Consider the following 24,111-nt stretch of genomic DNA (forward strand, 5'->3'; position numbering starts at 1 on the left):
AATTGAAATCTACAATGACAGTTGTCACAAACAACCGATATTAATGTAAAAATTAAAGCTTAGTCTTTTGAATACAACAATTTTGAAAACACTGTCTGACAGCCATCAAGAGCAAACTTAGCAAAGTTATGTAGATTTATTTCATGCAGGGTACTTTATGCCTTGGATAAGGTAAAAGTCATAGTCCACTAGAATGTGGCTGTCTCATTCACAGTACAGCAACATTTCATGGGAGCTTTCCGAGTCATCTGCCTTGAACATTACATCTGGCTCACCTTGTGGGCTGGGCATGATGGGTGTGCCAGGCCCGGGTGGCCCGGTAGAACCTGGAGGACCCTAGAAAACACAAAAATACATTTTTTACATAATTGCATTTCAACACTGAATGAAGTTTTCATTCATTTGCATTAAACCCCTTTAAATGTGTCAATCAGGATAGCTATTCGTTTAATGCGATGATAACCATTAACTAGAATTATGTGACGTCAATGAACTGTCGGTAGCTTCTGCCATCAGCAAACAGTTTTTCTGTGCAGTGTCCAAGATGTGGTCTGCTAGGCTTCAGGTGGTTATTCATTGGCTTATTTTGAATAAAATGTGCTATATAAACATGGACCAAAATCTAAACAGTTACACAGTTTTGACAGATAGAAAGTGAGAAAACTCATAGAAATTTGCAAACTAAATTAAATTATTTAAACCAAAGAAATTAATAGCAACATAGGAATGGTATTCTACTTATATTTAATGTACATTGTGACATAACGTACATACTTAAGTTGCTTGCTGTTCAAAATTACCTACACTATGTACAAGTGAGCTTATTTTGAAACAGCACGTTTCTTTCCACGATTGTTCCGCATGGAAACAGCACAATCCATGATGTGCTGTAAAAGTTAGTTTCATATCTGTGATTTCTCTTAACATACAAAGTCCTTCATGTATCCTTGTAACCTCACAAGAAGAAATCAAGGGTGTCAAAACTGGTGAACAGGGTTTCCAAATATGAGGACATCCACAACCATTTTGATGCCCACAGAACTGGTTCACGTACCGTTACTTGCAGAATGAAATAAGATGGACCTGTTGTGTTGCAGCCATGTTTAATCTGACTTGAAAAAGAACATCTTCCAAAAGTGACAGCTCACCACATAGAAAAATGCAAGTAGTAATCTGTCAAATGTCCCGAAAGAAGGAATGGGATCAGTGGAATGGTGCAGATTGTTGGAGAGATCATATATGGGTATTGCAGCAGTTGATTATCCTGTCTTGTGCAAATCAGACCTCATCACAAAACGTTTATCTAATGACAAAAATGTACTTGAACTGCTTATTCACCGAGTTGGAGAGCATGCAGATGTTGGCAGTGGTATCGGTACAGACCTTACCAACGTAAATTTTGTTATACCTGCATGTAAGTTATGTGCATCTGACAAACAGTTCAGTGAACACTTACTCTTGGGCTACACTGGACCATTCGCTGTATCTCTTCTTGGTCGTCAACATATTGTCGTACGCCCATGACACCACGTCTCACAACTGCTGACATGCACTGTTGGATGGCACGAGTTAGGAAACTGACACTTACGATCTTCAAACACTGTCCATGCAGTCCCATCACAGAACCCATACACAAAATAAATGTTTACATACTCTGTAAACTGTATTTGGTATATTGGTCACGCACGACACAGGCACTTCTCATGAACAGACATCAAACAAACAACCTTTCCATCACTCAACACAAGCTACCTACCAAGTGATGGGTGTGTGCACATGGCATGGGCAAGTCCACTGTCTCAGCACTGACGGGGACACTCTGCTGGAACGAGCAAACTAGCAGTTAGAAAAGGATGGTGGGGAAGATGAGGACAATGATAACAGATTCATCAGACAACTACAAATGGTTTTCAACCCATGTTAATACAACATTTTTAACTCAGAATAAGCCAACGAATAACCATCCGAAGTTCGGTAGACATTTCCTGGGACAAACTGTATATACGTTGGAATGCTTTATTCATGTTACATGGTATAAGTTTGTGTACCGATAAAGCAAGGTACAAAATAAAAAATACAACCACAAGTTAAAAAAATCATAGAATAATAACTTTTAAAAAATCCTTAATGTATATGTGATTAATTTACACCTGAAATGACATAGTTGCAGTTTGAATTTGACATGCTGACGCCCGTGAGTGTACATACAAGCATTGGTCACAGTTGCAAAAGAAATCAGTTCTCATACATGTCACCATACTTTATTTTCTTGCTTGTATCAAATGAAGAAATATCTATACAATGATACCAAAGAAAAGGACACAACTAACAATGACAAATTCTGATTCCAGACGGAATCAGTCAGAAAATTGTAACTGTTTGTATCGGCAAGTGCGTTTGTGCACAAATTCATGTAATACATGGAGTGCCTGAGTGATATATAGGTAATGTAATGATGTTACAATATCAAGAGAAAGAATAAATAAAAAATGTTTGGTCAAATTTGGCAATTTAGAAGAAATGGGATATATACACCAGATGTGACCCATTTTAGGAACCATTCCAGCACCCAACACTCGCATAGTGAAGGATCCACTTACTGCCATTTTTCATATTCTTTTTACACTGAAATTCAGAACTATGAATTTTTTGGTAAACTCTACACTGATCTCAGCAAGTTTGTAATTTACGTCACTTGATAAAATAAAGCTTAAAATATCTTATAAGTTCTACAATTTGATGTATATAACATATTTACATAAAACTAAATTTAATTAACATCACATACTTGAACAAAGTCACTTACGCCATAATTGCCTGGTGAGGACGAAGAGTAGTTCATGGGCTGAAAAACAGAATTTAAACATTAGAATTATGAAACGTACCTAATTTCTACAGCCTAGTAGCCCAAGCAATCACAAAATAAAACACAATTATATTAGACGAAGAGTTTCATGCCACTCCTCGCAAAATTAGGAGAATGGGTCATAGTTTAAAATCCCCACTGCTAATAAATTATGAAGAGACTTAAACAGCCGACAGATGATGCGTGAGATGATGTAAAATGTGGTTTGAGAACAGGGTATAACATGTCCTGAGGTATTTTTACAACACTTGCCTAAGATAATAAAGATCATTAAATGTATGTTTTAGATTTTAGGTTCACACAGCTATAAAAATGTTAACTGAGATCTCCCAAGTTGTGACAGCGTAGTCTTGCAGATGGTTACAAATGTTTAGCGATAATGTTATCATATCCATCTTCAGGGTAACCTAACTACATGACATCACAACACAAATCACCATGAAACAACACCCACCCACTCAAAAATTCAAAACTGCAAATAAATTTATGAGAGCAATATAAACCATGCACTATGTATGAGAGTTATTTTAATACATCTGACCAGAAGATGGATATTTTCCACCACAAAGTTCCAATGTCTGAAAAGTATACACAGTCAAACATGTTTCAGGCTTCTTTTCTTAGCTTAGTTGACAAGGACCCTGTCACCATCTTGAATTCAATGGAATACTATTTCATAAGAGAATGGTGCAGTACATGGTCGGAAATCCAACACACAATCCTTAAAATAAATTTTTTTCACAAATTCCTACTTATTCTGGACTAAAGCAGACATGTTTTATTCTTGAGAGACCATGCTTATAGTAATGACAAAAGCAGAAAATGGTAATGATTACACAGGGAGAGATATAATTATTTAAACATGCAAGCGTAAACACAGCACAGGAAGTGGGTACCTAGGCGGCGCTAGTGTCGGCGTCAGTTGCTTTCTTCTTGTCCGCCAGTACAATATATTATAATTCTTCCTCGATTTACACTGTTTCAGCTAATGACCCTGAGGAGGTGGAACGTAACCCTGGCGTAAATCAGGTCCTACCTGCTGCATAGTTTCTTTGAAACGAATGTAAGAACAAAAGAAAGTGGGCTTCTCATAACAGAAACTTATCATGTGAATACATCGAGTACTTCTAGAATATACCGAGAAGCAGAGATATTGTAATATAAGGGTCCTGCTGTTTTCATGTAAATGAGAAAGAGCATCAAAATTCAAAAGACAGCAACAAAACTAGACTGGTTTTTGAACATACTTATTAACCATGACAGAGTAGCGTAATGGATAAAAGCCTGCTGTCTTTCAGGTACAGCAAACAGAGTACCAAATATATCCAACAGGAATATGAAATGAAGGGCTGGATACAAAATAAATGAATTTCATTTTCTGAAAAAGAAACAAAACCTAAGCTTCTACGATGAATGCTGTCATTCAGAAATATGGACAGAATATATGAATTTGATCACCTGGCCAATGATAGGGGGCATCAGGTCATATATATCTCACTTCCTACCAATGTCAGTACAACCCAGCAGAACGTGTGTGGGCTGAAATGAAACAGCAAAGAAAAACAAAGCAATCACAACTGTAGAAGATGGAAATCTGTTGAACGAAGAGCTTAATGAAGTAACATAATTCCTGGGCCTCATGTTTAAAGCATGCGGAAAATCTACAAGAAAATTCTTATGCAAAATAAAAATAAATCGGGTGTGACAAAGCACTAGAAACAATAATTATTGATTTACAAGACAGCAATACAAAACATAAGGAAAGTAGTGGTGATAACAAACCAATATCTATTCATTTATATTAAATAAGAGCATTCAATATTACAATATGCTTGATTAATCTGTTTTATTCACATTCACTGACTTTGCCTATTTGGATAATACATACATACATAAATTAAAGTCTCTCTCTTTCTCTCTTAAAACTTTGTATACCATGCAGTGTACTGACACATAAAATCATGCATAGAAACAAAAACTGTTTACACGTTGAAAAGACACTTAGTGACAAACGTGTTTCGACCTCAAGAGGTCATCATCAGTGCCAATTAACGTCCAGTGCAATATTGCATTAAGTATGGTTTTATAAAGTGTGACCATTTATGCTTCTTAACAAACCGTTCTTATGAATTGTAAAACTTAATATGAATTCTGTTTGCCACTGATGATGACCTCTTGAGGACGAAACGCGTTTGGCACCAAGTGTCATTTCAAAGTATAAACAGTTTTTGTTTGTATGCATGATTTTATATATCTCTTTCTCTCTCAAAATACTTTAAAGAATGCTGCTTCAGGCACGAAAGTGTTGGCGACATTTGCATTAACTTGTCACTGACTCTCATTAAACGTCAGGAGATTTGAATCCTATTTGTGTGTGTTTCAATACAGGAGACAACGATGACCTTTCATCCGACACACACACAATTTTATACATTTCTAACATTAACGTTCCCAAACAAAACTCATCATCATTATCCAGCAATGAGATAGACCATTTATTGACCTGTTCTAGCTTCAGTCATCCTCAATTACTTAATTCACATGGTCTTCACATTTTCAACGGTACAGACAGCGCACAATGTCTACATGCTGAAATAAACTAATTTCGTGTTTCAAAGTTTTGTCAAATCTAAGTCCAGATATTTTCTTTGAGGGTTGCAAGTAAAACAAAAATAAGAAAACTAAACTTCTACATACTCTTAAATTTGGCAGCTACATGAAAAGTCCAACTTTGATCATAATTAATTAAATTTTCTCATCAGACTCGCATTATTGATTTCTATACTTATGGTATCATCACCATAAACAACACCACTATCTGCATATCCTATTCTGAGCAGAATGTTCCTTCCAGATCAGTCTTGGGCATCAAATAAATCTTCTTCCCTTTGGAACATAAAATTTGCCTAGGAATCTGACAAGTTCCATCCTTTCGGCGCGGATACTAATCTCACTATACGAGTACAGCCACTTTACACGGTACAACTGTGCAGGTGTGTAACATTAACCACTTCTATGATTATACTGAGATACCTCCAGTTCATGGATTTTGCAAAACATCATTAACCCAAGTTAATTTGGTACAAATTTCCTCTTCAGTCCTCATTATTATTGAACCAAATGTAATCAGTGAAGGGGTTAACACAATGTCTACAACTGAGTCCAGCAAATAAATAAGATATAAAACTGTAAATGTGAGAGAAATATGATACAAAGTTTAGTTGCTCAGATTTCTGTCTTCTGGGTTGTTGCGCTGTGTAGTCTGGTCGATGTTAACCAACATTTCAGAGGTCATACTGCCTCCGTCATCAGGGCGATGAATATGACCTCAAATCTTACATATTTAGTTGCTCGGTTTATATTTGGCTATATTTATGTAATTTTTAAAATCTAAACATACAATATTATTACATCATAATATTATAAAATAATGGGTATGGATATAATTTTTAAAAAATTATGTCATAATTTCCAAAAAAATATTTCAATTAAATATGACATAAATATGTGTTCAGTATATGCCACATTTCAAAATATTCTTTACATGTAAATAATATGTATGATTTGATATTTTCACAGTGGTGAGTATGATGATTTCTGTCTTCTGGGTTGTTGCGCTGTGTAGTCTGGTCGATGTTAACCAACGTTTCAGAGGTCATACTGTCTCAGTCATCAGCGCGATGAAAGAGCCAATTGAATGGAGGGGGCTCATTCATCGCCCTGATGACTGAGACAGTATGACCTCTGAAACGTCGGTTAACATCGACCAGACTACACAGCGCAACAACCCAGAAGACAAAAATCATCAAATATGTACATTCCCTTCATGAAAATTTTGTAGTACAGCATTCTGGTGTGTATTTTTCAGATATGTGATGCATTTGCTCATCACTTCCTACACACGCTTCCTACGTGTTTATCGAACTACATGTTTTGGACATAAGTGCCCAAAATATGCAATTTGATAAACACTAAGTAGCATGTAAAATGTAATGACTGAACAAACATAAACATGAGTTGTAAGTTGCTTTTGTTCCCTAAGGATACTTCAATTTTCCCAGTTAATTCCTTTCATCAACATTTCAACATTAACTTTCTTCTTGTTTTCCTCCAAAAAAACCCATTATTTTTAATTCCAGTCAACGGGACAGTGTTTGCGTCTCTCTTCCTAAGATTTGTTGCCAGTTGTCTGGTTAATGCAATCAGAAATTGATTGTGCATATATTTCAGCCACAGTCTTTGCCTCAGAACCTCTCCAAAAGTATATAGCATTTAGGCTACAGTGCACAAAACACTATTAAGATGAAATCAGGAGCACTTCATGGCCTCAAAGTGGAACTAAGCTCATCCATAATGACCACCCCATTTCTGTAGCGCTGTAGAAGGAGTAACTACTGGATGAAAAGCATCAGACAGCAGCCATCTTGTTATGCATTAAAGAGATAAAACTGATCACTGTTTTTTTCTTTGATATGTAGAACACATATTACAGCCTTTGAATCAAAATAAATAGTTTAACAATATTCATCAGTATGTAAACTACTGAAAGTAGTGCATTTATCAATAAGTTCTATGAGATAGAATTATTTGTAAAACAGTTTTCAACTGTTACATTTCTAGCTAATAAGGAAACACAATAAAATTTTCTTGGGTGATCAGCCGTGTCAGATGGTTAAACGATGAAACCGACGTTTCAGGGGACAGAATTTTTTTTATTGAGTTAGTCACCGCCAAAGCTTCAAATCATATAATAAGGAAACACATAAGATAAAATTAAACCAAAAGCATTCGTACTATCAAATTATATTCCCCTTCTTTAATCTTCATGTACCTGATTCATCTATGTACTTTTAATTTTTTATCTGCATACAAAGCCTGTTTATAGTAGTAAGTGTTAACTTACTCGCATATTTTCTTGTTTTGTCAACTACAATACACAAAAATAGATAACACCTAATGTGCCTCAAGGTATTTCACAATTCTGCCCTTCTATAAAGTAGGCCTATAACATAAAACATTATCTATCTTATACCACACACATCCACCAAAGAAAAAGATAACCATACAAATATTTTCTACAATAGGTAGAATGTGGATGAAATTAAGGAGTACAGGACAAAACACGTGAAAATGGCCATGAATCTGAAAATAAATTTGGAGTGCTTGGAGTACGTGAAGGACATCGGAAACTTATTTTTCAACGATAAACAAAGTGAAGCAATTTCTTACAGATACTTCCTAAAATACATGTACACACTGTGCTTCAAAATTTTGAAATTATACACACACAGGTGTCCCAAAATTCACACCCACAGACCAACCATGCTTATTCTCGTAACTGCTTTTTCTCATATTCCACTTCTAACGAGTGATGGGCTACTTAATCAGTTTCGCCACCAACAGCAAACATAACATGTAAACAGTGTGCCATAATGGTTCAGGCATTAGCAGTTTGTACGTACTACTTGTATGCCACTGTGATCTTCCTGCGTGTAATATGGAGTCCAGCTTCAACGAGTATGTAAATACGGAATATGCGCATGTTCTTTGGAGAGTGTTGTGGTGTGACAAATGTAACGAAGACCAAATATTACTGCCTTCATGATACGGAGTGATGAGACCACGTTTTCAAGGGAACAAGTGGTAAACATGCACAGCGAACATCACTAGGCACTCTCAAATCCTCATTACTTAAGAGAGTGACTGATTAAGTCTACACGTGGGCTGGAATTTTAAAAAATTAAATCATATACCTCCTGACAGATTATGTGCATGGACATCCAATATTTTCCTGCAGAACATATTTACAAATATCCTGGGAGCCATCTCCACATGTGCATGGACACGCGCACACTCAAATTAATGTGGTGTGACCATGATGGAGTACAAGTGCACTATGGGACGGTTGTGTGACGTTATCTCAACACCATGTGGACAGGATTGCGTGCATTTGATGACCTGCTACGTCTCCTGACATAAACCTGATTGACGTATTTCTGTGGGGTCACCTAAAATCAGTAGTGTATGACAGAGCCAACTGAAGGACATTTTCAAGGTACCAGCATATGATGCCCGTGTGGCAACAATTATGGCAGAAATGTTGCAGTATGTAAGACTTGAGGTTCTCACAGCAGTGAGTATGAAGATTTCCGTCATCTGGGTTGTTGCGCTGTGTAGTCTGGTCGATGTTAACCAACGTTTCAGAGGTCATACTGCCTCCATCATCAGGGCGATGACGGAGGCAGTATGACCTCTGAAACGTTGGTTAACATCGACCAGACTACACAGCGCAACAACCCAGAAGACAGAAATCTTCATACTCTGATGACGGAGGCAGTATGACCTCTGAAACATTGGTTAACATCGACCAGACTACACAGCGCAACAACCCAGAAGACAGAAATCTTCATACTCTGATGACGGAGGCAGTATGACCTCTGAAACGTTGGTTAACATCGACTAGACTACACAGCGCAACAACCCAGAAGACGGAAATCTTCATGTTGCAGTATGTTTGAGCAAATGTAATCCAACATGCAGAAGCATGTATTGAGGCCAATACGAGCAACTTTGAGCACCCACTGTAATGTGATCAGATTACCTTTTCTTCTGTCAGTTTTTCCACAAGATTTTGAGTAGGTCATTGTGTTTGAGAAATGAAATGTAAGAAGAAAGCAGTAACAAAAGTACAAAAATCAAACCAGTAAAATAAAAAAGCCAAAGCAAGTAAAACGAATTAAAAATTACAGAAGGGAACTAAAACATGATGAAAGACATACCACAGAAAAACCATACCTGTTGGGGACTGAACCAAAAACCAGCCACATACAAAGAAAGCACTCTACCACAGATCTACAATGAGTTCACATGATACTACATCACACAAGAGCCTGATCGCAACTTCCATTTCTCTGTGCATTGTTCCGACATTTCGTTTGACTTTGTGATTTCCAGGTAAATACTGTGTCAGACGAAGTTTCAACAGGGAACGCTTTCATTTTAAAATTTAGCAAGGATCTGCTTGGTTATGTCCATTGCCGCAAAATATGCAACATTGTGCAACACAGTCCCATTGACAACACCTTCATTTCATGATAAAATAATCTGTACCAAGTATACAAAAATTCCTCCAGAAGACAGTCCAATACACTACTCTCTATTACGACCATAATACGTACTGTGGATGTGTTAGGTTGCCACTGTGGTCTGCCGCCCGGCCCAGCCATTGCCATGGGTGGCATTCCGGGTCCGCCCGGCCCACCGGGCCCCCCTGGGCCTGCAGGACCCAGAGAGCTATTAGGTGGAGGGCCTCGCATGCCTGATCCATAAGTACCTGGCCCTATTGGACCCATGGCAGGCCCTCTTGGTGGGTTCATACGAGGATTCATCGGACTCATTCCTGGCGGTCCTGAAACAAATTACATAACCCTGATCAGACAACATTAGACAGAGTTATAAATATTTTCACTGAGATACCCCAGAAAATAATTGTTAACATTTTCTAACCAGACATGTTATGGCAACTAATAATCTAAATTTATTAATTAGTATGTTATTTGAAAACATTAGAAATAAATTAAGTACTTATGTGAGTGCACAAAGCCACTGACAGATTATTTCATTTACAATTTCGCATTTTACCAATGAGGACTGAAAGTCAAAATGAAAAAAAATACTAGGGAAAGTATTTGTAAATTGTGACACACAAAATGTTCAAAAAATGTGTTGATGAAAACTGAATATTACTTTGATATATGGCAATTTAAAATGATGATTAATTTAAAATTTTTAGGAAATGGTTAACAGCACCGATTGGGCTTCACAGTGATACAGAAATTCACTTATATATGTAAAATAAAAATCATTTTAATAGTAAGTGCAGCATTAGTATAAAAATTCAAGACAAAGATTACCATTGTACCAACATTTATACAAAATAAACATCAACAAGCTACTGGAAAAAAACAAAGCCATCACCTATTCATCCATAGCAGAAGACCTGAATTAAAAATTCTCAAGGTCACAGATTACTTTCACAAAATATAGCCACAGAGCTACATGAGGATGACTATCCAATCTACTGTGATTGTTAGAGTACCTTAATGTTACAATAAATGTCTGAAACAACAGCAGCTTTATGCCAATGCCCCCAATTCACTCTTCTAGGGCCCACATGCAGGTGTCACATTCTATTATTTAAAAAATTCTGTCGCAATTACCAAAATCTAAATAACACAGATGCAAAAGAGGTTAGCCTACCATGGCCACACATAGTGTACTTACTATCTCTGCTAGTGCAACCCCCAGTTTAATTGAAGTACATAAATTACGTCATAATGACCTCCGCAATAACAAAATATTACTAAATCAATTATTAATAAGGTCCATTAATGTACACTTTTACACATGCAGAATAAGATATATTAACAAAAGCAGTTTGTGTCTACCTACCTTAAAAATGATCAAACTAATAAAGGGTTACAACTACCACTAAAACTTTGATCAAGTCTTTTTCTTTTTCAAGATTCATTCATACCTGACTGGCTGCCATTAAAGTACTTCACATTAATCGTAGACATTATTGTAGGCGTGTCTTTAAATAAAAATACCAAATTTTGCTGTCACAAAAGCAAGACCGCTAGAATATGGTACTGCCACTTTCAGCCAGCCCTTTCATTCAAACAACGTCATATTTTTCTGTTAACATCAAACTTTCATTCAAATTTAATGTGCAACCATGGATTCCATCTAATAACAAAACACAAAAGGCTTTCCGCCACATGAAAATAATTCAAAACAATAAACGGACAGTCATACAAGACACACCAGACAGACAGAAAGAAACCCAACTGGACAGCCCAGCCCCATGGCAAGGAGAGAGATGTAGAAACTGTTGGGCTTTGCCTACCTTGCCAACCTACAAACTCTCCGCCTTCACCTGGGGAAGATAGAAAAAAAACAAGAAGTAATCAGTGTATAGTATCAACTTTCATTACCAATTACTCATTGACTACCCACAATTCTGTCAGAAAGATCGTACAAAACACAGTAAAATATATGCCTTCATATAGTTAATCTTAAATACTACATGTTTCGTCATCATAACTATTGTTACTTGTAGCAATTAAATAATTTATTTGGATCCAACACATTTTATTCTAATTTTGCACCATTACAAACATTATTTGTGTGTTAATTTCACTGGTAGATAATATTTGTAATTGTAATTCTTTAACAAAGAATAAAATTGAGAAATAATTACGAACAGGGCTGGCCGCGGGACGGTAGTCACCTGGGGTGCCAGCTTCGGTATTCTATAAATGTAATTAATACTTTCTATTTCAACTAGATGGAGCAAAGTATGAATCGCACAAAGCTGTGTGATTTTAATTTTATGAGTCTTCTTTCCTGTGTCAGTTCTTGACACTTGACAGACGCCGTACTTTAACAATCGCGTTTAACATGAAGACTTTGCCTGTTCTTTTATTCACGAGTCATGAGATTACAGTGTTGTAGCGGTATAACCTCATTCTTGGTTATATGATAATGAATGCCAGGATGATTGCCAATTGGCAGGAGGGTTTCGGCTGTTTCATGCAATACTTCGAGAGATGACCAAGGAAGAAATCAGACAACAGCCAAGACCAAATGGGTGAAAAAATGCAAATCTAACAAAACTGAGGTCAAGTAATATTACAGATTGAGCACATTTATACCAGTGAAATAACATCTTCAGGAAGGATGTTAAAAAAATCTCTGAGCAGTGTAACAAAATTTCATAGCACACATGAAGTATATATCACGTCTAAATAATTTATTTTATTGCAGACTGCGGCCATCAACCAACATTTACTTGTGTAAGGAGTACACAGGGACCTACAATTAATCAATTTTTATGATTACTGTGTTACATAACTACACTAAATATCGATTTATTTGCCTCAAACAAGTAGAAGCTCTCCAAACACGTAAGGGGTACAAATCATGCATAATCAACGAAGAAAAAGAAAATAATTGGGGGGACGGGGCACAAGCGATAAACCTACATGAGGAGTGGTTGTATCAGCACATTTCTTCACGCACAGTCAGAACAAAAAAGTCACAAAAAACAACTGTTAACTTCAGTGCCATCTGCCTGTTGGCATGTAACAGCTCGGATCCTGTTCAATGGATTTAATAAAATTTTATGTTGGCATCTTTCACATAAATCTGTGTAGATGTCTTCATTATTCAACAAAATCGGTAATACAGACAATTGGTTCGACTGAAACTGGTTTTATAATTGTCATTTCTTATTCTGGGTCCAGACAATACTTTTGGGGACATTTTGGATGGAAGTCATCTCTTACAAAATATAGTAATTTGTGAAATCAAACAAATTCTCTTTTCCGGGCCTTGTGGTCTGTACTTTTCGTAAACTGTTATGAAGTGACATGATTAAGTCTTAGTTGTTTAGAAGTTCAGTTTAAGTAAAATTACATTCTATCTGAATATTAACATGAATGAAGTAGTGATCCATCTGCTTTATGTTTACGTGTTATTGGCATTTCAAGCTTATTGGCCTTTCTATGTCTTGACACGACAAAAAAACACACTGTAGGCAACATTTGTTATACGCTCTTTTACTATCCTTTTTGCACATGTGGTTTTTATTTCAGTATCATAATCAATATCCTGTACTTGGCAACAGCAAAAGCTTCCACATAGGCCGACTAACGGGACTTTACGTGAGCAACCGCAGATAAGGATGTGTATGGTCCATGCTGTCTCGGATAATATGCTAGTTACAGGAGCATTGATGAATACTGAATCTGATTTCATCAGAATTTATTGAATAACTGATGATGGGCAAATGAATAACTCCTTCCAAAGAAAAATAAAATAGATGCATTAATGATACCTAATTTCCTGGCCATAAACACAAGTTTTTTGACTTATTTCTCTGGCCCGTGAAACTGCCACCTTTCTAATTTTTAAGAACATTTTGTGTTGGAAAGAAACGTATGCGATTTCCTCAGAAAATATTGTGTCTTACACTTTAATCGAGGGATAAGACACAGTAATCTTCGGCATTAGTTTCCAGACACTCTGTACACACATATATAATGATAACGATAAAATAAAACTGATGAACAGGTTACTGTGACAATTACATTAATCGATGTGTGTTCCTTCTGTTGCAGTATCAGCATTTTGAAGTTCATTAAGGAACAATAAATCATTATGAGAAACAAACATGAAGTGTTCAAAACTGGCACCATATGAAACTAGCACTAAACCTAATTTACATAACCCACTTCTACAAATTATCACATGAAAAATAATAAATGCAATTTGAAAAAAACAATTCAATTCATGCTACCAGAAATTAATCTCTGTACGTCTTAAATCGCCCTGGATAAATACTGGATGTAATATAATTTTAAAAACAGATAGCGACTGCCACTTTCCAAAGCTTCATTCAAACAAAATTCATAGCATTAACAAAACATGAATCACACTAATCATATATCTTCTAAGATGTGATTCGCTTAAATATTAAATATACAGAGGAACCACACATGCAATACAAAAACAAACAAGTTAACAGCAGCTGAAGAAATGTATACTGAGATTTTAATCTTATTATTTCATAATGAAAGAGATAGTAAATTATAAAATTTTTACTGATTGTGTATAATATTACTTTTGGAAAATGTTATCCTAAAATATGCACATGATTATAATTAGCAAAGTCTGTAATGCTTGCACATAATGTTAATATAACAGTTGCCAAGATAAAGCTTCTAGCAGTTTGTGACCTTGTGAGACAATGTCAAATTGCCTAAAAGGTCCCGTTAACACGGTTATAAAAAATCTGTTTATTTTCGTCATAAAAATGTATAACACTTGCATTCTCAAGAATAATTTATTTTAATATCTCTTGTGTTAACAATCATCCTTAAAAACGATGAAAATAAATTCTCATTCAAAAATATTCTTTTAAACGAAACTACCACGTGAATATTTATTTCCCTTCCACAGTTTGATACTTTATAAATATACGTATTTCAGAATTAAAAAACTTAGGGTGCGAGTAACTTGGTAATAAAAACTACGCCCAACTGCTACTTACATTCAAACATAAGAAAATAATTACTAAAGATTATATGGTAAAGGCAAATGTACTTGGGTTTAGGGATAATGATTTTTCCCATGATACTCAACAAAAGGCACTGAATTGTCAGCCTATGGTAATCTTTCGGGCAAGAGAGAATGATAAAAAATGCTAAGCATCATCTAGTCTAGTCATGAAATCTAATGATAATACCATAACAATTGAAGATGTTATACCGCGTTTCTTCTGTTACACCCATTCTTTAATTTTACCTCAGACCCCGCAGTAATAATCATCACTATCACGAAACATTTTAATGTTGTAAACTCATCTATAGGTGGCGTATTTTATGAATGTCCACTTCAACTGTGTATGTCCATAAAATCCTTTGGCTGTCATAATTCAGCTTCACTGTATTCATGGTTTCTTTCAGACTTTAATAAATAAACACAACAACCGTAAGCGTCCTTTCACACGAGGCTCAGTCAGCTGCAGATCAAGCCAGTCTAGCCAACGCATTTATACGGGAGAGTCACATTGTGGGGGGAAAAAACTCCAGTAAGTTGTTAGTAATAGGTATTATTAAGTTGGTAACTCTAGCGGAGGGTCACGAGAGCCGAACTCTGAATTGCATATCGGCTCAGCGAGCTGCTCACGTGTGAAAGTAGTCTAAAGCTCTTCCATGTATCAAATCCACTGGTGACGGATTCGGGCCAATCTAGCGACTCTATTTTGACACCACAAATACCAGAATTTGTATACACAGAGCTGGAAATTCTTGGCAGACTGTTAAGTGTGCTTATAATTAACAGAAATAACAGAGCACTTGGGTTTATCTTAAACATCTACAATAAAAGGGAGCTTTGTAGCGTCTGTATGAAATCTAATGCAGAATTTTAAGGTTATAATCATATATTAACGTCCCTTACGAACCTTGCCTTGTGGGGTCCATGCTGTTTGGTATCATTGGCTGTCCTGGAGGCTGAAACACAAAAAAACACATCTATAAGTACCGAACTACTTATGACTTTTCCAATTTATTTGAAAGCGATATTTCAAATTCTCGTGGCGGCAAATATGAAGATGGCCGTGTTCTGGGTTGTTCCACCGATGTTTCAGGGATGCCTGATGCCTCATTTATCAATGTGGCGATTGCTCTGATGATCGAGGCAGCAAGAACCTCCGAAACATCGGTAAACTTCTGCCAGATACGGTGCAACAACCCAAAAGACAAGCTATGTTCAATCTTGTTTCTGTCTTATATGAAGTTGTTTCTGCAGATTTTAAATAAAGATAATATTAAAAATAAGTTTGCACAACATAAGTTTTAATTTTAATAGTTATAAAAACAAACAAATGACTATGAATCTTTAAAATGAATGTTTGCGTGTTCCAGCTACTAGCAAAAAAAAGATGCACTGGATAATAAACCTCAAATGGCATACGGAGACGCCGCTGCACCCCCAAATTATAAAATGTGATGAGGTATTTAAGCTTCTAGCATTGCTGGACCAATGTTTCTTAAAAATACTGTGAATGCTGATAATTACTTTCACCTCCACAAAGAACAATTTTCGTAATTCCTCCAATGAATATCAATTTCAAGGAGACAGTTTTTCCAGTAGAATGGGGCTTAACTGCATACAGAAAATGTGGTGCTGGACGCTATCAATGAACGAACTAACCAACTAGATGGCTTACCGAACCCGAAGGTTCATCACCGAACTAACCAAAGCCCTCCACCGGACCCTGTCCTGGACCAACAAAATCCAGTCTCCTTCAACTCCTATCTCCCATAGATCCCGCCTGCTTTGGTCTGTCCTTTTAGTATTTTGTAAATCGTGATAATTATTGCAGGAAGTTTTCCAAAGCATTGGTAAGTAAATCAAATTTAGATAATTTATATAAAGATTATTTTGAAGTTTATTTTCGTTCCAGTGATCCATTAAAGGTAAAATTCGATATTTGTACTCACCCCATTAAATTCATTACCGATCTGTGGCATCCGAACTCCAGGTCGTGGCCCTGCTGGGTACCTGGGCCCCATGAAGGACTGTAAAGAAGACAAAATTGGTATCAATTACCTGAAATGTGTTCACAGTGCAAACTTTTACGAATAGTGTTTTCAAAATGTGAGGGAAAATTAACAACACTTTAAAAGAATTTACTACTGAGTTTATTTATCATGCTTCATTTCAGAGGAGATAAAAGATAACCACACAACAAACGACCAATTAGTGAATTATTATTAATAATAATTACTAATAATTAACAAGTCTCTTGAATACAATTGATTTTCATCCTTACTGCTACATTCTCAAAAGATATAATCATTCATAATTCAATTCATAATTTTAAAATAAAATCTTTTGTGAACCAAAAGTTTGCTCATTTCACAGAATGCACTTCATGACTGAACATTCCTTCATAATGTAAGCACTTAAGTATTGTCAAATATACTTTTCACAGGGCAGAGAATCATACCTCACTATCTGTAATTTTTAGAATGCATACTTAATAAAATCAGTGGTGAATATAATTCTGCGTTTGATAAAAAAAACACAGATAAATCAGTAGCACGAAAAAGAGCACTTTGAATATACACAACTCAAAAAGAAGCTTTAAACATCTGGATTAAATACAAAGAAGAAATTAAATTGTTCAAAATCAAACGCACTTAATATTATGGGAAACCACGTTTTCTTTTCATTTGTTTTTTAAACAAGTCACAGGCATCTAGTGTAAGAAGTCAGCGAATAATCACCTCAGCTATGACACGGGCTTCATGAATGTACTGAGAACTAGCCGACTGAGACGCGGCATTAATTCGATAACTGCTTATGCATACGAAAGATGGCGAGCCATGCACCACCTGCTTGGCAAGTAGAATGAAATTACGCTGACAAACCGGTTTATCGTTTCTCTCTTTACGTGACGACGTTGCTACTGCGTGCGAAATAACAGAACGATTGTTGACTGGAGATGCGAAAATAAACACGAAAGGAAACGGGCATGGCTTCAGGTGGCTCTTGGCCTCAGCACTCGCAAAGAACAATGTCAATCACGATAATCAGACGACATTTGAGCAGGAGTACCAACCACTACGGAATAAAGATTCAAAAAGGTGTTTTCGACAACCAAATACAGCCTACTGCCTTACGGAACAGTGCTTTCACTTCTATTTACAACGCCAGGAACTTATGACGTCAACTCTCCTTCAATGCTTCAATACAGGCCGGCACGCTGCGGTTAGCAACGAACATAGATGCCATGCGTCACGCTCCGGCCGAACTTTACCCCAGGGAATGGACGCCTGTACCCCAGAGCCAGAGGCTAGAGGAAAAATCTGAGGTTACAGACAGCATCGTAATAGGGAATATTTTCGTTGCCGAAATGGTCTTAACCTATAGAGTGATAACCTATTACTGGAAGCCTCACCTTTAATAGGGCAAAGCAACACTAGCACGTATTAAAAATCCCACTCCAACTGAACGGGGCGCGAACCCAGACCAAGGCGTTCAATTACCCGTACTCCTACATCCACAACGACGTATCCATCACACTACATGCAACAGCTCTCAACGTACTAGTAGTAGACAGCCAATATATCAACACGCTGCTAGCTCGTCAGTTGTCACTCGATACGAGCGGGGCGCGACAGTCGTGTCTTGCGCGTTGTGATGTGCAGTCGAGCTTTAGAAATTGTGAACCATGGGACAGCGATTTCGGGAAAAATTCAACAACCTACACAAATTCCAGGAAGAAAAAGGTATGTGGAGAATTGATACGTCTGTTAACTTAACATTTTCAAAGAGATACGAGATAAAGCAAACTCTGAAAGGCGGATCCTACGTCTGAAAGTTGCCGCTTTATATTATGCTATTTGTCTGCCCCACTACCAACGTTCTATCTTTAAACACTTACGACGAAAATGTACCAAAGACGTACTAAAACAAGTTGGCAAATGCAAGCATCATGTGATAAGAACGGTGCGTTCGAAAAAAAATTTATCTGGTAAGATGAAATGCTGAATGAACTGTGTCCATTGCCAACCATGGAAAAGAAAAATTGCAATACAAATTTCTTTGGTTATAGTTCGTCAATGGTGCGTCTTCTGGTTTCACATCATAACCATGGTTTCAAATGTAACAACTGTATCCACTCAACCATACCATTACATTATCGTGGATGGATCATGGGTGGAGATATAATAATCGCGAATCGTACTCTAAGTACCAGTTTGGAGTAGTTTCCAATGGCATTGGCTGATGGTCTCTACTACTTGGGGGGGGGGGGGGGGGGGGGAGAGAGATTCGTTTTGCCTCCAAGATTGGAGTAGGCGACCTGACATCTGCTTTACAACTGAGGAAAAGCGTGGAAAACCTCACAGTCAGGTCTGCCAACTAGTTGGGCGTGCAACTCGTTGGCAGTCTTATCAGGGACAGCCTCGGCCCCATTCGGATGCCCGTGGGTGACCTCAGTGAGCCCTTGGTCGGCATCCCAAGTTACCAAACTAAGGGATCCCCCGCATACGTTGAGTCGACCAAAATCCTTGCGACTTCGCCGAAAACCGACGTACCGTGGCGCGTTAGTCGCAATGCGAAGAAACTTTTACTGGGTATTGGCATCACTGCGAGGACTTTCAGCGCCTGTAACTTTGCTATTACCGGAGTTTCATAAAAATCCCTTCGGCCTTTCTCTAGTTCTAAAATGCGTGAGGGCGGACAGACGGACAAGGAGTAACCTAATAGGCTTTCCGCGGCGGGAATGCTGCAAATGACTAAAATAATCACAAGTGGTTTGTTCGCGGAACTACCAACTGTAGAAAATAAAGGTAAACAATATCGTATTGTCCTGGAATTTTTCTTTTTATGCGGAACTTGGCCAAAGGAGCCAAGAAACACAGAAAGCATTTTCTTTCAACACTGAACTCATGTGTGTAACCATTTTTGCATAATTTCACCACGGCGGGACCTTTATGATTAAGTAAGATTTGAGGTTCTCACTGCAGTGAGTATGAAGATTTCTGTCTTCTGGGTTGTTGCGCTGTGTAGAATGGTAGATTTTCCACCAACGTTTCAGAGGCCAAGCTGCCTCCATGATCAGAGCGATCCCTGATGTAAGTTCGGCAAACTTCCACCAGACCACACGGCGCAACAACCCGGAAGGCAGCCTATCTTTGGACATCTATAACCTCAAAAAATCTGGCGGTAATTCCACACCAAATAAAATAAAAATCTCGGACACAAATAAAAATTGCATTCAAAAAGAGAACATATTTAAATTTTAAGAATACGCGCATATAACAAACAATAATATAATAATATCGATTTGTATTTCTAATTACGGCTGATCTGAACGGTAGCAAGTTAAACTTATTCATTCGCCTTACAGTAAAAAATATTTGACGGTGCTCAGAACAGGGTGCTAACGAGAACAAACAGACCGTGGAAGTGACTGAGGAAAACCGCATCGTTTGTGCATTACAAGACATCCCAAAACGAGTGTTGCTGTTTGCATTAACAAATGTAAAACGAGGGAGACAATTATTTTTCTACGTCAAATTCGACTCATATTTTCTAATAAAATAAAATAGTTCTTACAGTCATAATAAATGACATTGAAGAATCAACGTACTAGAAAGGAAGTTGAAGTTATTCAAATATGTTTGTCATATTTGGATTAGAATCTAGACCGAGTGCTTGGAAACGAGAGGGCGCAGCCTCTTATGTCACTGATACCACAAATGGAATGCCACAGGCACCCCTGAACTAAACAAGTTATTTTTAGAAGATTTATATTTCAAATCCCGTTATTAGTTACAGTTCACGAAAACAGCCAAGCTTCGTCAGGATATTAGCCATGTAGTTCGCCGGTTTGTGTAACCCCCCCCCCCCCCCCAATTATATGGCGTCGTCGAAAATCGATGAGCAAATTCAATCGATAGTTTCATTTTATTAAACCCCTATTTGTTGCTTTTGACGATGGACCAATCCGACACAAACATCATCAATACTTCTTCCCTCAGCATCCATAATTAATACACGGGGCTAAGGTAACGTTTCTGTAGCATACATGACGAAACGACGACACTGGAATTGCGTATTTGAAAGGAGTCTACCTACTGTCATCAGGAGAATTCTGAAAATATGACAGATAAGCGAATCTAGTCGGGGCATTGCCCTTCCTTAAACAACACTATCAAGAAACTAATTTCATCTACATGTACAGGCATACCTCGGATATATTGCGGGTTATGTTCCAGACCACCGCAATAAAGCGAGTCACACGAATGTTTTGGTTTCCCGGTGCATATAAAAGTTATTTTACACTATAATGTAGTCTATTAAGTGTGCAATAGCATTATGACTATGAAAAAAAGTCACAGGCCAAGAGAGTCGAATAATTCACTGGAAACAATGTTGATGGAAGTGGCCGTGGCCTGATCAAGGCACTATCCCGGGATTTGTCTGGGATGGGGAGGGGGTGACGAAAATTACACAGCAGGGTCGACAGATCACTTTACTACGTGATCGTATATGCCAATCAACTAGAATAGATATATCCTAACACGATCAATGTAAGTTCCTCTGAAATGTCGTACAATATCTAGAGGCCACGCAGTGTTAGTTATTCGCCAGCAGACGGCTACCTTCACGGAAGTAAAATGTTTAATCATTTCTTAAACGTGCAATTTTTCCTATCATTGTCCCAAGATTTGAACCCCCACGGTATTTTAACGAAATTTTCGAAGTCGGTGTCCTACATACAGATGAAGGTTTGATAGAAATCTAACCAATCGCTGTCGAGCTACAAGCGAAAAGAGGCAGAGACATCTGTTATACATTTTATACACTTGAAAGCGTCTTCATTTTCCCGTTTGATTTATAATGTCCAACTGCTGGCGAGTTCAAATCAAAATAACTTTGATGGTTTACTTTAATCCATCCGTCGTGCTTAATTATCACATAAGCACATAAATTCGTGTTCAGCTATCAAACGTACAATAGGCCTTTATTTATTTGTAGTGTTCTGTCTGACGACAGGTCCATATGAACAGGATCCTTCCATCCTTTTCTCGGACTGGGACCTGTTCATATACGTTCTTGGCAGATGATCCAGAAGTGGTTTGCCATTGCCTTCTTCTGTGTGTGAATGGAGTAATTGTTGGGATGCCACGGAGGAAAACTCCGTGTTGCCTAGACCACGGCCTTGCCCAACACAAGTTATAAATTCGGGCACCGCCGGGAATCTAACCCGAGACCCCAGGATTACAAGGCCAGCGTTCTAACCGCTAGACCACCGTGGCTACTCTGGAATAAAGTCTTCGACATCCGAACATTTTACATGAGTGTGCACTGCTCTCGAGACAAATGAACTGAGTTGCCCGAAGGACGCGAGAGGGAACACAGACTTCATGATACTATGGGACTAGAAAACGTCGATCCCGACCTAGCACCTTTCTTGCGAACTTCTGATATGAGTAGAACAATTCACAATACAACTAAGCCACGACACTACACCGAACAATAAATAACACGCTAAAGACAGATGGGCAGATACACGCAAATAACCACGGAAGCAAACAGACAGGTTCTGATGTTTTCCTCTTATGGAATTTTCACTGCGCATGCTCAAAAACCTCACTCCATGTTCCCCCTCACCATTCCACGCACACGATCGCGACAATTCTTCATTTCGTCAGATAGCAGGTGTAATTCAACCACAACGTGAATGTATTGTTTCTTTCCTAAATCAAATGAATTAAATTTGCATCATCAAAATAGTTTTGCATTGGATCCTTGGCTTATATTCTCTCTCACAGACATACACGTTTATATACAGTGTATACACGAAGCCACGGTGGTCTAGCGGTTAGAACGCTGGCCTTGTAATCCTGGGGTCTCGGGTTCGATTCCAGGCGGTGCCCGAATTTATAACTTGTGTTGGGCAAGGCCGTGGTCTAGGCAACACGGAGTTTTTCTCCGGGGGCTTCCCCGGTTTCAATTACTCCATTCACACACAGAAGAAGGCAATGGCAAACCACTTCTGGATCATCTGCCAAGAACGTATATGAACAGGTCCCAGTCCGAGAAAAGGATGGAAGGATCCTGTTCATATGGACCTGTCCTCAGACAACACTAAATAATAATAAGATGAGGTGGTCTAGCGGGTAGAACGCTGGCCTTGTAATCCTGGGGTCTCGGGTTCGATTCCCGGCGGTGCCCGAATTTATAACTTGTGTTGGGCAAGGCCGTGGTCTAGGCAACACGGAGTTTTCCTCCGGGGGCTTCCCCGGTTTCTCCGTGGCATCCCAACAATTACTCCATTCACACACAGAAGAAGGCAATGGCAAACCACTTCTGGATCATCTGCCAAGAACGTATATGAACAGGTCCCAGTCCGAGAAAAGGATGGAAGGATCCTGTTCATATGGACCTGTCGTCAGACAGAACACTAAATAATAAAATACAGTGTATACACGAAGCCTCTGAAATACATGCTACCACTTGAGGGGCAAGTTCTGTACATAAAAAGTAAAATAAAGCCATCCCGTTATGAGACATGCAGGCGCTTGGGGGGAGAGGTGACACAGCTCCTACTAATCCTGAACCTCGGCACTAAATGGGAGACTGGGAGCCCCAGAGCCCGAACGGAAGCAGAGGCTAGAAGAAAAACCAATGTCAGGGATCGAACCCCGATCGCCTAGCCCTTAGTTAGTCACTATATTGACTGAGCTACCGGGGGCTCTGTTCCCTACGCAGTAAAAACTAAAACTGTCTGTGTAAACATGTTGTCTCGGTTAATGATGTAGCAGAACCACGGGAGGGGACAGAGGAGAAGACATACCAGCCAATGCGTGCGACAATCCTTAACGAGACGCCCAACGCCCTGAATGTAAAATGAAACTGAGCATTTTATTTTGTTTGTATATTTTTGTATTTAGATTTCATAACAAGCTGTTATGCTGGAGTCGGCGATTTGTAAATAAACGCATACCTGTGGATGGGTTGTTCTTTCAGAATAAAATTGGAAGCGACCAAAGATCCGTGTTTACGTGGACAGAACACGCCCCTAACGTAATGCCGTGTATGTAAGAAACAGTCTATATAAACATCTCCACGTTCCAACGAGAACAAAAAGAATA

The 24,111-nt window shown here is 38.0% G+C and overlaps 1 protein-coding gene and 1 long non-coding RNA gene across 14 annotated transcripts in view; one reads left to right on the plus strand and one right to left on the minus strand.

Annotated features, from left to right (window-relative positions):
- The window catches only part of Ssdp (Sequence-specific single-stranded DNA-binding protein), a 167,003-nt gene that overhangs the window by 19,277 nt on the left and 123,615 nt on the right, over window positions 1-24,111 (minus strand). For 5 of the 11 annotated variants that reach the window (XM_022073944.2, XM_087354318.1, XM_087354319.1 and 2 more), the window contains 7 exons: window positions 16,939-17,016; window positions 15,897-15,945; window positions 11,775-11,804; window positions 10,045-10,274; window positions 2,807-2,845; window positions 1,757-1,822; window positions 276-336 (listed from right to left, as the gene is read on the minus strand). In XM_022073944.2, the coding sequence (XP_021929636.1) occupies window positions 276-336; window positions 1,757-1,822; window positions 2,807-2,845; window positions 10,045-10,274; window positions 11,775-11,804; window positions 15,897-15,945; window positions 16,939-17,016 (553 nt within the window). The remainder of the gene's footprint in view (window positions 1-275; window positions 337-1,756; window positions 1,823-2,806; window positions 2,846-10,044; window positions 10,275-11,774; window positions 11,805-15,896; window positions 15,946-16,938; window positions 17,017-24,111) is intronic. The other 6 variants (XM_022073943.2, XM_022073939.2, XM_022073945.2 and 3 more) reach the window with 4 other exon arrangements.
- Window positions 18,616-24,111, plus strand: part of LOC147872870 (uncharacterized) — a 108,939-nt gene continuing 103,443 nt past the window's right edge. For all 3 annotated transcript variants that reach the window (XR_015536647.1, XR_015536646.1, XR_015536649.1), the window contains exon 1: window positions 18,616-18,732. This is a non-coding gene — a long non-coding RNA (uncharacterized LOC147872870). The remainder of the gene's footprint in view (window positions 18,733-24,111) is intronic.

The sequence above is a fragment of the Zootermopsis nevadensis genome, unplaced genomic scaffold (assembly GCF_977971745.1).
Source record: "Zootermopsis nevadensis isolate Lab colony 2312 unplaced genomic scaffold, Znev_1.0 Znev_ptg000023l, whole genome shotgun sequence".
Taxonomy (NCBI): Eukaryota; Metazoa; Arthropoda; class Insecta; order Blattodea; family Termopsidae; genus Zootermopsis; species Zootermopsis nevadensis.